Source organism: Symphodus melops (assembly GCF_947650265.1).
Source record: "Symphodus melops genome assembly, chromosome: 10".
In the NCBI taxonomy this organism is placed as follows: Eukaryota; Metazoa; Chordata; class Actinopteri; order Labriformes; family Labridae; genus Symphodus; species Symphodus melops.
The window spans coordinates 3,987,477-4,003,192 of NC_136700.1; the positions used below are offsets into that span (position 1 = coordinate 3,987,477).

At 41.4% G+C, this 15,716-nt stretch overlaps 1 protein-coding gene across 4 annotated transcripts in view; it reads right to left on the reverse strand.

Annotated features, from left to right (window-relative positions):
- The window catches only part of tenm4 (teneurin transmembrane protein 4), a 133,059-nt gene that overhangs the window by 61,612 nt on the left and 55,731 nt on the right, over nt 1–15,716 (reverse strand). For 2 of the 4 annotated variants that reach the window (XM_079354480.1, XM_079354479.1), the window contains 4 exons: nt 13,062–13,311; nt 8,946–9,181; nt 2,079–2,243; nt 22–236 (listed from right to left, as the gene is read on the reverse strand). In XM_079354480.1, the coding sequence (XP_079210606.1) occupies nt 22–236; nt 2,079–2,243; nt 8,946–9,181; nt 13,062–13,311 (866 nt within the window). Of the gene's footprint in view, nt 1–21; nt 237–2,078; nt 2,244–8,945; nt 9,182–10,107; nt 10,207–10,443; nt 10,519–13,061; nt 13,312–15,716 lie in introns of all 4 variants that reach the window. The other 2 variants (XM_079354477.1, XM_079354478.1) reach the window with 2 other exon arrangements.

Consider the following 15,716-nt stretch of genomic DNA (forward strand, 5'->3'; position numbering starts at 1 on the left):
AAACATTTCAATATTTCCTACCTGTGTGTGTGACGGAGGTAGACCTCTCCTTCCATAGATTCCTACTAAGGCATCTTTGCTCAGGGACACATTAAACTTCAGGTACATGGGATGATCAATGAAGACCTGGGACCTCCAGAAGATACCAGGAGGAATCTGCTGCGCGACCTTGCGCCCCACGTCAATCTCGCCCATATCTATATAGCTGTCATCTGGGAACAAGCTGTCCAATTTGCCTGCATTGCGCACAAAGTGAATCGGTCAAAGAGATCACATCATTAATCCAGAATATGGAGGGTGGAGGGCAGAGGGAGTCACTCTGCTGCAGCCTGATAGTCTGACCATATCACAGATATTCAATCACATCGCTGTCAGCAGCGGGGAAAAAAGTGTTATGGATGACCCCTGCCATGTTCCCGTCCCAATTCCAGTTGAGGAGGGAAAACAAAATAAGAAATCTGAGGGTGCATCAAAAAATGGCTATATCCTGCAGTGTTTTGTTAACATACAAAATACACTGAAACTATACAGAAACCTGTTTCAAATTACATGATAAATTAATATTCAGTACTTCAAAAGGACTGACATCCAATAGACATTATGGGATTTCTGTCTCAAATATAACATTGCATACATCTTTTTCATCACAGATATAGTAGTGAAATGTGCTGAACACATGGAGTGGAAAGGATTAAAAAAAAACCCAAAAAAACATTTATATTGCGGTAAGATGCAATTAAAGTAAAACGAATAGAGTGAAAATCTTATTTAAGGTAGAGAGGGATCTTGAAATTGAGAAGCTGCTCCTGTACTAATCCCAGAAAATGTCCATATGTTCCATAGTACACCTTATATTGGACTCTGCGGAAATGGCAACATCTGTTTGAACATGTAGACGAGCTAATTTCAGCAGTGATGTCTACTAAAGCAGACATCCATACAAACTACCCCCAGGACTTGGTGGCAGACACGGCTTTTGATTCCACGTGGCACGGCAGATGGCATTCTTCTCAGAAGTCCATCAGCGGCGACAGGTTTTATTAGACTGGACAGATTCCACGTCTCCCAGATCCGGGTCTCACATAATTCTACAACACACAGGCTTCCATGTTGGGGTGTGTTTGTATCCAGCACATTAACGGTGGTTCCCATCAGGCTGTTTCAATAAATCATGAGCCGAGAGCAGTGATCATGGGCCTCATGCTTCAAAATAGTTGTTGTTCTGGATATTAAACTGCAACATCATTTTTGAAAGAAGAAGACTCAGATAGAGGCATGAACACTGAGTTCCAACACAGTACACATCTGCATCACCTTGCTAAAACATCAGATAGCTCATCTTTGTTTCTGGTGACAGCACTGCAGACTGGCACTTATATAGACAGCTAGAGCTATTGATTTCCTATCAGCAACGGTTGCCATGCGTGTCTAAGCTGAGCTAATGTCATGCTTGCTGTTAGCTAAACACACTTCGCTGTCGGGTAAATGAAACAGACAACTACTGGATTCATCTATATGGTAATGACCCCATCTTCTACCTATTGTAGTCTGCCACTGGCAAATCACATGGTTAAATCTGGGCCCATTTGTCCAAGAAGGGAAGAAAGCAAACTTTCCTCGAGTCGAGCCGTCGGTACCGTAGGGTGAGCACATGCTTTCTGTTGCTGCCAGGAACGACAGCACAGACTTGGAGATGAAAGGATCACATCCGTTCTGAAGAGGACAGAGTGGCTAATCCCCCTCCAGCCCCTGGATACTCCGTCCCTTAAGCTGTCCCATTCTCTTCCTCCAGGAACAAATAACACTTTCCCACTTACAACAACTTTCATAGGATTACATTCAGATCTCTTTGCATGCCATGGAGACCAGTGAACACAATGTGAAACTGGATGGTACACTAATAACAAACTTGTTTCAACTCTGAAATGTCATTTGTAAACTTTAGGGTTTAAAAAGCTTTTTTCTTTGGGTTTTTTTCACTGATGAGGAAGCAAAAGTGTACTTAAAAAACCCAAGATGGTTGGAAAACAATCTGAATAAAATCTGCTTCTGTATATTTAATTTTAAAAATCACTTACTGTCATCTTTTCCTTTGCGATCAGGTATTTCCAAGCCTGTGTTGCCGAGTGGTGGCAAGCTCAGATCAGTAGGAAAAGGTAGGCCACTTGTGTTGTCCTCTGACAGCTGGTACAGCTGTCTCTGCATGGGCTGCAGGTGCCAGTTTAATCCGAAAAGGTGCATGGCTGAGGAATTAAACATAAAACACAAGTATTGATAATATTGTCTACTTAATTTGACACAAGGTAACCCCCAGAACCCTCGACAAACCTCAATTCTTAAGACAATGAACAATATGTTTTGCTTTAATGGCATTTTTTCCAAAGTGCTGAGCAGTAAGATCAGAAGATGAATGCTATCCTGACCTCATGGGACAACATCTGTCTCACCCCAACAACATCGACTTGGACCATCCCCACTGCCCTAACATTTCAACGACCCCATCACCTCTCCATTCCCCTGCTAAACTAGGGGACAAAAGGAAAACACATCAGCAGGGAGACACCAGGGGTGTTTGAATGTGAACACAGTGGATGAAGTATGCTGATATTTTACAAGGTCGACAAAAGAAATGTCCTCTGGAACAATGGCAGCTGAGTGCAGGACAGAGGAGGAGGGGCTGACGATGACAGATCACCAATAAGAGAATGGACAAGACGAGCTTAGCAAGGCAAAAGCTACCTTCGAAGTCAACAGTCAGCAGAAAAGGCCTAGAAACTCAATATAGCTATTTTATTGGTTTGCTGGTTCTATTAAGCTCCTCAAGTAAATAAGAACACAATTCAATTATACAAAGAGGAATTATCTGACAGATTTAGACTAAAGCTGGGAGCAGGACCTCTCCTGTCCTGTCAGACTTATTTTCTTCAAATAGGTTTTCATGTTCTATCCTTTGAGAGAAACACATCATGTCACCAATAAGCCTTTCAGTGACAGTCCAGACAACTCCGAAAAGTAATGTCATTACTTCAACAAAACTGTTTTTTAAGGGACTGGTTCGAGGGACTTTCTGATCTAAGCGTCCACATGTTTGAGACAATCTTAAAATTTGCCTGAATTATCATACTTATGTACCGTAAATTCCGGACTATAAGCCGCTACTTTTTTCTCACACTTCGAGCACTGCGGCTTCTACTCCGGTGCGGCTAATGCATGGATTTTTTATGGGGGACAATGAGCTTCTGCCGCAAAAACATTTGACTTCGTCACGTCGGATCTTAATATCAGTCATTTTGCGCTTCATGCACGCACCCTCATGATGGAAAACACACGGAGAAATACATATGATGCAGCTTTCAAGTTAAAGGCGATCGACCTGGCTGTCAAAGAAGCTAACAGAGCTGCTGCACGTTAAGATGACACTGACAGCGACAACAGAGACTGAGGAAGTGAGTAATGAAGTCATTCTGAGGCAGTGAATGGATGGACTTTTTCTTGTGAAATGTATTACGGTCATCTTTTTCATCAGCCGTGTTACAGACACCGTCGGCTAGGCTTCGTATTGTAACGGTTCATGTTGTAAAGTCAGTAGTTGATAATGTGTTCATAATTCCGATTATGTGGAGAGTCAGTGAATGCACCAGCGAGAACGTGTTGAGTGGCTGTATGAGAGAACGCTGGGGGAGAGAGTACGATTGTTACGGCAAGTTATGTGTTGCTCTCCGCTGTAAACGGCGTGGTCACGGCCGACAGTGATCGGGTTATTAAGTTATTATTTGAACGCTCTCGTCGTCCTTTAACGTCCGTACGGACGCTACAGTATTTGCGGATGTTACCGGTAGCCTAGGTCTGTGTAAATAGCTCTTGTTATAGCGTGGACACCTGCGGCTTATAATCAAGTGCGGCTTATATATGTACAAATACATTTATTTACTTATTTTTAGCCGCTGCGGCTTATATCCAGGTGCGCTCAATAGTACGGAATTTACGGTAAGTTTGATAACTTTTGTACACAAGGACTTGCTTACATATACAGCTTATTTATTTGGTTTAGAAGCATTGCTGTTTCCTATTTGGATTTGATTTATTAAAACTAGAGTCAGTCGCTTTTTCCTAAAAGTTAAAAAAAAACCCTGAACCTATAGACTAAAAGTAATGCAATTCAACCATACTGACTGTCTGCAGAGACCTCGTCCTCTGAACGTCTTATGATGCAGTTTGTTTTTTTGGTTGACTTGGAGGCACAAAAAGAGAGAATATGATCATAGTGAGGGGGAACGCCACAGTATGCGAAGTAAAGAGTACAGTACTTCCATGTACTGAATGTTGAGAACTTTATGTAGGAACACAACCTTATATCACCACTTTGGCCTCACAACAGTCTTTTCTCACAGTTGTTTGAAGGGTTTTCACAGTAAAATGACAACATGGAAAAGTGGTTCTCCTTTCATTTTCCATCAATGTGCAGCAGAACCAGACATTTCGTCAACCAAGGACAACAAACATGAGATGATCAAAGAGATGCAGTGCACTGATTGAAATGCTGCCTTTAATACTACAAACAGACCTATGATCAACAATACAGTTTCCTTATCATCCTCATCGTCAGCAAATGCCAAACTTGACACATGTAGTCAGTCATACATGTCAGGTGACATTTCTACATTTCAAAAGCAAATGAGAACCAATAAGAATAAAAGCAATTTACTGGGATAGCTTCAGCTGGTAACTTAAAATGGACTTAATACCCATACAAATATGACATGTGGCAGATCATACACAACTATAATGTTTGATTTATTAAACTCCAGCCAAACTGATGGATTAAATAACAACAGTATTATTCCTTCATTTAGATCTCTTTAAGAAGTTGCTCACGATTACGTTTTTTTTTTTTTTTTCCAGTGGGTGATCAAACCTTTTTCAAAGAATATGGGATATTGTCAGCACCATATGTCTTCTGAAATATAAAGGTGAGTTTGGGAAAAAGGTAGCAATAGTGTGGCTATCAGAAAAAGACGCAAAACAAAAAATCCCTTCCAAGATGATGATGGTTGAACTGCATCACCAGCATCTGCTCTGTGTCGGTCCAGTGTGAACGTGACAGTGTCAGCGTAGCACAACAGTGAGGAGACAGATGGCTTTATTTGTCATTTTGTACACTCAAGAAAGACATTTCTTGTGATTTGTGGTCCTACATTGACTTGCGAAATCGAAAAAAAAAAAAAAAAGGCTTTGTTTGTTGCTGGCAGAACCACTGCAAAGTCACCAGGCTGGGTGTCATTTAAAACTGTCCTAGTAATCATGTATTTATAAGCTCTCTTCATCCATCCATCCCTGAGAGGAATCGAATGGAAAATGGTCAAGGGAATTCCCATCCTTAAGATTTCCTTGAACGCCTTCCCGCCTATCTATCTATAATATGCAGAGCATTGGAACTGAGCCAGAGAAGCGTCCTGATTTTCTTTTACTTGCTCTTCAAACTTTGCTAACACTGTGCAATGACACTCACAAGGCTGCCGCAATTGGTTGCAAAATCAAGACAGGTTGTAGGAATAACAAGGTACTTCTAATGAGATGGCTACAGGCAGAGACAAGCAGTGCCTTCGTTCCAGCAATGCCACTGACCTGTCAAGAGTACTGCACTTCGTAGCATTGCCCCTTTTTCCTGAGCACATGTTGTGCCCTCCTTTCGCTTATCTCTTGGCAGGAAGTTGGGTCACCCCATGTGCCAATTAGGGAACGGAGGTACTGTAGTCCTGTACTGTAGAGAAGCCTTCTCAGCCAATCTGTGAAAGTCAGCGCTTATTGCTGTGGGTCATCTGCCAGCATTCCTGAGCTTCTTATCCAGTGATCTGAGGAGCTCTGTCCAACTAGTGCACACTTCAGGGAGAGTATGATGAGTAGAACCCTCTTCCTCATTTTGCTTGTCAAAATCATGAAGTGCTCTGCACATCTTTTAAAAAAAGGCAAACTATGGTTCTTTTAAGCCTTCATGTCATACAACATTATATATGCTCGGACTGTACAATGTTTTAACCATATGGTTAATTAGCCTAACTCCATTTAGAGCTCTCCTTCACTGGCACTCTTTTGTTTGGATCTATGGTCTGTTAGAATTATGTTCACACGTTTACAGATATAAAGAAGAACAAATATGTTATAAAGCCACACAGTCTTAAGAACCACATCATGCTTTCCCTGAGAATCTGTAATTATTTCCCACAAAAACAAGTGAAAATAAGTCCCTGTATCATTGATAGCTTCAGAAATATGGAAGCCAGGCTTTGGGCTTCTGAACTTATTTTCCTTAGAAATGGGCAATTAGAGTATTAATTTGTGCACTTTCTATGTTGGTAGTAATTTAATTATATAAATTCCAAATAAATCAGTGTAAACTGTTATAATAAAGTGAATGACAGAAAATAGAAAGCTTAAAGAAAATAATACCAAAAGCTAAATCTGTTGCTCATGCAGTGAACATTGTCGGGGCCCCGCCTCTTTGTCCTTGGCTGGATACTGAGGGTGAATGGAAGTGAACACAGGAGGATACTGATGACCTTAAAAATGAGGAACATTTAACAAATGTGCTAATGAGCGAGCGACCACAGAGAAAGTAGTGCCATCTTACACCGCTGACCTTTTTGCACTTCAAAATGTGCCAATTTACAAAGCTGCGAAAAAAACTGAAACCATGCTGTAAGTCAAAACATCTGTCATGAAACATAATTGGGTTCATTAGGCATCTCACCAGATTCCCAATTACAGGCCTCAATAATTAATTGCACTTGAAATTAAATGTATTTTCTCATCAGCCTTTAATTAAACATGGCCCTCATTCTTGATTGGAAATTCGGATCTTTGGGTGAGGTTTGGTCTCCAACATGTTTACTTGTGGGGCATCAGGAGGTTGTGAGAGTTTTGCAGGGTCTAATTATCCTGTCTGATTAAGAACTATCAGGCTGATGGAGCTCTGTGGCTTTTGGCTAAGTCACAAGCAATAAACCGGCGTAGACACAAACTGTATCTCTACTTGTGGAGCCAAACCACGACTTGCTCACTCCCACTGTCATCAGTTTAAAATTCCTGGACACGAACATAATTCCCATGAACATCAACCAGCGGAAAATCTTTTTTAATCCAGGCCTGTTCTGAATTTTAAATGAAACAATTTAAAGGGCTCTGATGACACAAAATGAATAATCAGATTTTACTTCATTTGGCCTCGAGGAAAGGCAGAAACGATAGCTTTAGTGATTGTTACAGCATAATGCATATCTATAACAAATGTCCTCAATGAAGAATTCATTCATCTCGCTGATGAGGGCCATGAAAAAAGGATCTGGCTGTTCGTTCATTGACTTCATGCATATGAACTACAATGATCTCACCAGCCTTCTTTTGGAAAATCATTTCTTTTTTTCCCCCCATGCCAGATTCAACTCAACAATACAACCATTTATATGTTAAGCAGGTGCTAGGATTTTTATAAATGTTAAAAGAAATGAAAAAGATGTGCATATCATCTCTTTATTTGAATTTGAAATACATGACTAGAGCAGAGTTGTCCTCATTTCAAAGAAAGAAGGTAGAGCTTAATCTTTCATGTAGATCACTCTATCCTTGGGACATTAGGTCAACAAATTCAATCATGATAGATGTTCTCAGAATCACCCACTACTACCTACTAACTACCCACAATCCTAAACCTCTCCAAGATGGCAGTAACTGCTCTTATTGTCAGCTGCAGCCAATCTCTATTGAATCCATCTCTATAGAAACGTAATATTCTTAAAGTTTTTTTGTTTTCGGCCTTTTTGCCTTTATTGATAGAGGAGGACAGTGGATAGAGTCGGAAAGGGGGAGAGAGAGTGGGGAGAGACATGCGGGAAATGGGCCACAGGCCGGACGTGAACCCGGGCCGCCCGCGCGCGAGGACTGAGCCTCAATACATGGGGTCGCGCGCACTGCCGCTGCGCCACCGGCGACCCCAGAAACCTAATATTCTTTATAATACGTTTCCTTTCTTCGAAGAAATTGATGGTTGACCAACAACACGTGATTCCGACTTTAGCCAGTTAAAAAGCCAGTAATGCTTGAATTCCATACATGGGCGAAATTTTTGTGCAGAAAGTTTGAAGAATCTCAGCTAACCACAAAGAGTTGAATTTTTTCATTATTGGCAGAGTAACAGCTTCCTTAGATTAAACAGAGAATGTGAGAGCATGAGCAGTGATATCCAGCTGGTTGAAAAGACCACAAAGAAAACCATCATATCCAAGTATGAACACGGAGCTGGCGGCACAGATTTATTTGTGATCTAAGAAATATGGAAAAATCTTCATCACAGCAACTGCTTGAGGAGTCCACTTACACATAGTTTAGACTCTGTTCATTGTTGTTTCTTTGTGTACTATTTCTTCTGATCAGTTACGAGTGAAATGTGTAAACACTCTTGCATAAAGATCACACGGCTAAATAGGAGATTGTATTATGAGATATGAGAACATCATTCCCTAAAGGGAAAGCCAAAGTCAAAAGGAGCATAACAGATTTAAAAGCACAACTCAGATAATACAGCTGGTTGTCCAGAGAATTTTAAACAGAGAATATTCAAAATCTGCAGTCTTCTCATGGCCGAAGTCTTTTAATTTATTTCCTTTCTGACCTATTCACAAGAGCAAGAAGCTGGATTGCTCGTCACTGCAGCTTCAGTCATCCCAATCAATGAGTGAAAATGTTATTTCGAACCAGGTGTGTGGGCGAGGAGTCAATCTATGAGCTCCTATATACCGACGCTCATATATGGCACAGAGTGCAGATTCAACACTATTAAGAGGTGTAATAGAGGGACTTATCCTGTGTCTGCAGTTAAGTGGGGGGTGGTGCTGGGGGTGGATAGGTAGAGGCACCCACCCTGGTTTGTGGAAGAAATACAGGTGACTCACCGATGAAGTAGGCCAACAGGAACAGCAGCGTCACTGAGATGAGGATGGCACTGAGAGCAGCACATTTCCAGTTGCAGTGTTTGTAGGGTTTCTTCAGGCTGAAGGCAGGTCGAGAGAACGTGTTTCGAGGCAGAGGGCGGGGGGGAGGCGAGTACACTGTGCTGGAGGTTAAAGGGTATCCTGGTGATGTTGTGCAATACATTGGAGATGTTCCACCTGGTTTGAACAGGAAGTGCCTGGGAGAAGAAAAAAAACAGCACATTTTCTTGTTAGATTTAATGGCCCACTATATTCTCAGGGATGTCTGTCATCATAATACTGTATGTAACCATCCAAGTGCAGCCCCTTCCACTGCTAATTCTGTTTCCAAGCACATTCAATACTGTTACCATAGTCACGCTTCTGCTAGATTAGTCAGAATGCTAAAGCATAGTGGGTTGCTCAGTCGAAACTGTGAATCAATATTAAATCTAATTTACAGGACTAGTGACCGCAGCTGGCTCTTGTTTACGTATTCATGCTGCTGTAGTGAAGAGTAATTCTCAGTAACTATGTGTCAAGGCTGTCAAGAGGAGAGACACAAAATATTAGGCTGCAGATTGAAGTTGCACAGATTTATTCGCCCTTGGAGAACATGGCTGGCTATCTCAGAAAACATGTGTAGAGCTGTATTTCAGAGAGCCATATGAGAAGCCCATCCGAGTCAGTGGCAGCAGCACTGTTGTCAAGGCTATTCAACTGACAAGTTTACAAGAAGCTCCTGAGCGACAGTGACATGAACGTGATTGAATGTCACATTACGATGTATGATGTGGAAAGTCACTGAGACCACATTTCCTTTATAAATACCAGGACAATTCACAGACAAATCCTAAACCTATTTGAGCAATTGGAGACAGCATGTTCAATAAAGCGGTCATGCTTAACATTAATCAAAGGTTATACAAGCCAACAATGTGACTTAATGCAAGCTGTTAGTCCTATTAATCAGGCAAGGGACAGATACAGCAGGGACCGAGCACTGCAGGAGACATACACCGATGATTGACAGCATTTCAAAACAGAGGATGTTGATGGAAAATAAGTGCAGGCATCACTATTGTTTTCATGGCAAAGCAGATGCTGACAGCAGTGTGAGCCAGATAGCAAACATGCAACATACCCGTCACTGTACGTAGCATCATGGCGTGCTGATGCCAGAATGTCCATCTCAATGAGGTTGTCCTGCAAAGTCTCTAGGAATGACTGCTTTGCTAAATTTCTACACACAGGTGGAAAGATGGATATGAAGCGGGTATGAGATGTGCGTGCAATACACACAGAAACGGCAATACAGAAAGTGATCAACAAGCAACATCAACAACAACAACAACTAACAAATGAAGATCAAGACGGACAGTGTGGTACGAAGAAACCAAGGTCCTGATGGAACTACTTCTACACAAGTGTGAGACAAATAACTTTCTTTCTTGTTCCCCTCCTTTGGGCTCTGCCATACCTTGTTTTGTACGAGCCCTGCCCTTCTCTGCAAGCGTCTTGCTCCTCTCTGATAAACATTAGAGTATTCTGGCTCCTTTAAGGTTGTGGTTGGAAAAAAACAATGCATCACTTACACATCAGAACCTTATGGTTTCGAACACTTTATTACACCAGTGTATTGCTTCCACTCTGGAATACAAAAATAGGGATCGTTAATTGTTCTAACTATAAACTTGTTTATTGTCATGTCACCAAGTGCCACAGCGTCAAATATCTGGGCACAGTTCAGCAACAATAGAAACAACTGTAGATATGAACCTGGCAGCAAAGACAAAACTCTCCAGAGGAGAGAAACTTTTAGCTTCTGAAATAAATATTTTTAGACTGTATGGATTCATGCTTTTTGTGTAATAACGCAAACTGAGACTCCCACTCGTTGCTGCTGCTGTGAAATCACTGCAGGTAGTGCAATCAATTAGAGGAGGGGATTGACAGCAGTGACATGGTGGCAATGGGTTTCCTCGTCACAATCTCTTGTGGCGCGTCGAGAAAATTTAAGATAATGAAAAGATCCCTGCACTCTGTCTTCACAGTTCCACTGGTCATCACGGGCAGCGCACAACGGCTGCACTAATTCTAACTGGGAGGAGACTGATAAATATCTGTTTGTCTATTTTAAACATTATTGTCACGTTGTTACCCAAGCATCTTAAAGTCTCTGTGCCCCACTATTCCAGCGCCAGACCCGTTTGATGGACCAACTCATCACCTTATAATGTTATAAGTTTTATGTTTAAACAACATTCATTATACTTGATAACAGTTATTGTTTTAACAATTTATTTATTATGCTGGGATGTGATGCTGATCTTTATTTTTGTATTCCAGAGAGGCAGAAATAGGCCCTGTACTAAATTCAGACAAAATACTTTCTCATGTCTTATTTTCATTCTCATATACAAAACTAATGTATCATAGACGTTTGATAGCTGGATGGTATCCTTAAACACAGAGGTGTGCCATTTAACTCTCCAAAAACACAATAACAGTTCATGTGTCATTTTTCCCAGAATGCACTTTCCCCGACACCGGCACCATTTTGTGAGTAAATACTGCAGGAAAACCAAAGTGTCTGCATGCAATGGGCAGGCTGAACACGTCCAGTGGTACAAGAGAAAAGCCTTGTTTTCGTTTCCCTGCATCTTTGAGGCGAGTGGTGAAGTCAGTTCATGGTCTCTGACGCTTTTGTTTTGGAGAAGAATGCAAGTTTTAATGAAGAGAGAGATGCTTGGCAGAAACTCTAAAAGGAAATGGTGAGGCTTTCAAGGGGCAACCAACGGCTGGCATCTCTCCAGTGGCAGAGCAGAATAAGACCTACCAGTGTGGAATTGATCGGGGCTTTTACATTTCACAAAATTGACGAGACAAGGCCAAAGTTACACTATTAGCAGAGTGAATATGACTACTATTTCCAAGCCTGTCTGAATGTTATTATTAGTTTAAATTGCACTAATGGAATGTAAGGTGTTAAGCTTTCTTCAAGGGAATAGATCATTAAGACTACTTATATGGTGTGGGCATCATTCTCGCCTGTTGCAGATCCAGTCTCCTCACCATCTGTTCCTGCTCCACAGGGAATACCTGTGCAGGATTAACTTTGGAGCAGGATGACGTGTAATCATTCATTATAGCACTAACCGTCCGTCTACCAGCTGAAATTGATGCTCATTTTCCTGTTGACTGAACCGTTGCACAAAAAGTGGAGAAAGAGACAGTAATTCTGCTCATGGATGGTTCTTTCGCCATGCTACATTAGCTATACGCTATTCTGTTGTAAACAGCACTTTCATTTATTGCGAACGTACCATTTCTACTATAAAGGAAGACTTTGAATGGACTCCAATAATAAATCATGTTAATAAAGAAAAGCAGTATTCCTTAAAAAAAATGAAAGCAACACAATGACTATTTGTTAGTTGGCTCAGCAGGTGACCTGGTCCCGCTGTAAAGGCCTTCTTTTGTTTTGGGTGTTTTTTGACAGCTTAAAGATTATAATGTTATCAGTATGAGTGCTAGGATAATTTTCCTTGCTCGTCGTGATTGTTGTATTGCCTTGCAAAAAATACCAGCCAAAGAAATATTTGGCTGGAAATATACGGATATTCCCTTTGTTGCAATAACACTTGACAGATCTACTCCACACAAGGGCCTCCTATCGAGAAATGAGCGGGAGAACTGAATACTGATTAATTTGAAATAAATAAAACTTGGGGCCTGAAGTGGAGGAGCTATTGAGCCTGCTCACAGGAGCCTGAATATCTTCTTGCAGAAACTCTTACATATCCGAGGCGACTGTAATTACTCTGCTGTTTAACTCAGTCGTTTCCTCGGTTAGGACTGCTAACATAAAACCAGGAACCAAACCAGGACTTTTCTGTTGTTTGCCACAAAATCATGTTCATTACAAATAAAGGTCTTTGCCTCTAGCAGGATAGTTTCCTTGTTATTGCTTTGCTTCTTGTTAGCACTGCAGTAATTTAATACGGAGCAGACAGCATAAAAACCTGTGCTCAATGGCACCAGCTCAAGCCCAGCCTTCTCATCATTCTCTATATTGTCTGAGAAAAGTGACAGTACCTGGTTTCCAGGGGGATGTTACTGTTGAGCAGCCAGTTGTCCTGTGCGCTTCCAGAGTCTTGACCACTGGCCGGACGCTCGGGGGGAGCAGAGCCGTCTGTGGGCGCGGGGCTCGGGTTGCTCCTCGGCGTGTAGTTGCCCCTGTTCAAAGAGTTAATGGAGGCTGCATGGTGCTGATGATTGGGCGAGTGGGAGTGGGAGAGAGGCAGAGGAGGCGTCCGCAGCCGAGAGTGGTTTTGAAAAGCACCGTCTGAAGCAAAAGAGAGAAGACATAAATGTTAGAAGACTAGAAAAGAATAAAAGAATCATTTTCATTGAACGTTTGTTTTTCAGACACTTTGAATCTTTGGACGCACCATCACAGACTCTGGAATTAACAGGTTTTGGGATTGTGTGTCAGTGTTGTATTTTGCCTCATACTAGCAGGGTAAGAGGAGCCTTATGTTTTATTGTAACTCCCTGAGCCTCAACACTTTGATTGGTGAACGATTAGTCATAGTTTCACAAGCAGCCCATAAATTAACGCCTGAACTAAAGACTAATTTCACTGAAGAGCTCCAAAGCCCTTAAGTGAATCACTCTTAAAAAGTCCCTCTTCTGCTCATTATTTCTCTCGATCGGTCTCTATCCAAGTGTGCTCTCTCTCCCTCCCACGGAGACATGGGACCGTTGATTCAGACCAGACACTGGCTGCTGTCTAAACACCGAGCTGGGCTCTTCTTAAAACTGAATAATTCTTAAGGATTTCTTTTTTACATTCATTTCGCCAGGGAGGAATATTAGAGCATGTGTTGCTCTGCAGTAAAAGAAATACCCTGTTGAAGATTACAAAATAGAAATCAACAAGTGACATGTGGTTTACTATCGATCTCCTCTGTTCAGCTTTGATTGTTGAAATGTTTGATTTCAAACATGTATTAAGAGAAGTGATCAAACAGAGGGACGGAAAAAAAAGTGATATTCACAAACAATGGAAAGTACAGTAAGTCACTAAATGTCAACTGCTGTATTTACATATCTGTATAAAAATGTCATTATTAAACCACAGCCTGTCTCTTGATAATAGATACATGTCCAGCGTCCTTCTGAATGATTGATATAAATTTATAGGCATTAGACGAGCTTCTTAAAAGGGTGTTCAGTTTCTACAACAGCGCATCCCTAGGTTATACATTATTCTCATACGTTGATATATTTAGACATATCCAAAGATGCCGTTTAAAGTGATGACGTCTTCACGTATATTTCTGTTTATTTAAGCAGCTAAAGGTTTGTTTCTTTAATAAGGCCTTTCACTTGCTCTGCTCTCAGTTCACATGATTGGAAACAGTTCAGATATTGAGTGAAAAACAATGGCACCCAGTGGTCCTGCTATATTTGCACTTTTGAAACACTGGCTGCTTCAAATGATAGAAGACCGATGTCCTCGTACACATTGTTTCCATTTATCTCCACATCTGCTCAGCCATTCATCAATCAATGAACGGCTGGATTTACACCGAGTGAAAGAGCTGCTTTTCTTTTTAACAGCAAGCCGCCTTTCTTTCACACATAGCCACAACACTAAATTACCAATTTACAACACAGAGAGGGGAGTACAGACACACACACACACACACACACACACACAGCTTATTTGTATAATCAGCTCCTTCATTAAAGAAACAGCCGCACCAGTCAAAAAGCTGCAAGTCATTCCAGATTTCTGTTTAAACGGTTGGGATCAAGACGCTGCCATACCAACATGAGTCAATCAAGACAAACAGATAAACAGACCGTTGAGCAGCAAATGTGACTGTGCTGAGAACAAAGGAGCATTAAGCTACAGGGCTTCAGGCGCTTCAGGAAGGAGGAGGACAGCCCACTGTACTCACAGGTAACATGCTAGTGACTCAGAAAGAAGGGAAAAAAACACAGACACAAACAGGGTGAGCTGAATCCTAATTATGAAAAACCTCAGCATGTCTTTTCCTGGAAGTCTTTCCGCTCACTTGCTTAATTTGACATCGTCACACATTCGAAGTGTTCCAACTGATTTTTATTTATACTTTGTGTAACTTATGTGTCGTCAAAAAGGGGAAGAAAAGAACCTTTATTCCACCTGGAGTCTCCACGTTAATTCACATATTTCATCAGATGAACAGAGGAATCTTCATCATTTTGCACAGAATGCTATATTATGCATTTGACACACTGACAGATGGTGTCATGCTGAGCGCTCTTTTGCACAATGCTGCCCTCATAATTAGCAGAGCCACAGAGAGAGAGAGAGAGGCACACCACTGTCCTGATGAACAATAGGCGGGTGTGCGGTGAAACCACAAAGTTGTTGATGACCTCCCTCCTGCTCAGTAATGTACCTGATCCCTAAAGCCATTAATAAGGTTATGCTAATTCGATACAGGGACAGCACAGATACACACGGAGAAATATATCAGGAGGACTAATGCGTCACTGCTCTGGAACCCATTTACTGCTCTGCAAACAAATACTTTACTTCCTGTGGCGGCCGAGCAAATATGGGGCAACATGTTTTGTTTCCGAGGACGTTCGTAGTGATGCATTTTGGGAGTCATGCTACAGCTTCAAAAAGGATACCGATAATTAATCTTTGTATAGTTATAAACAGTACGTCTTGGTTTGTGGGTAATATAT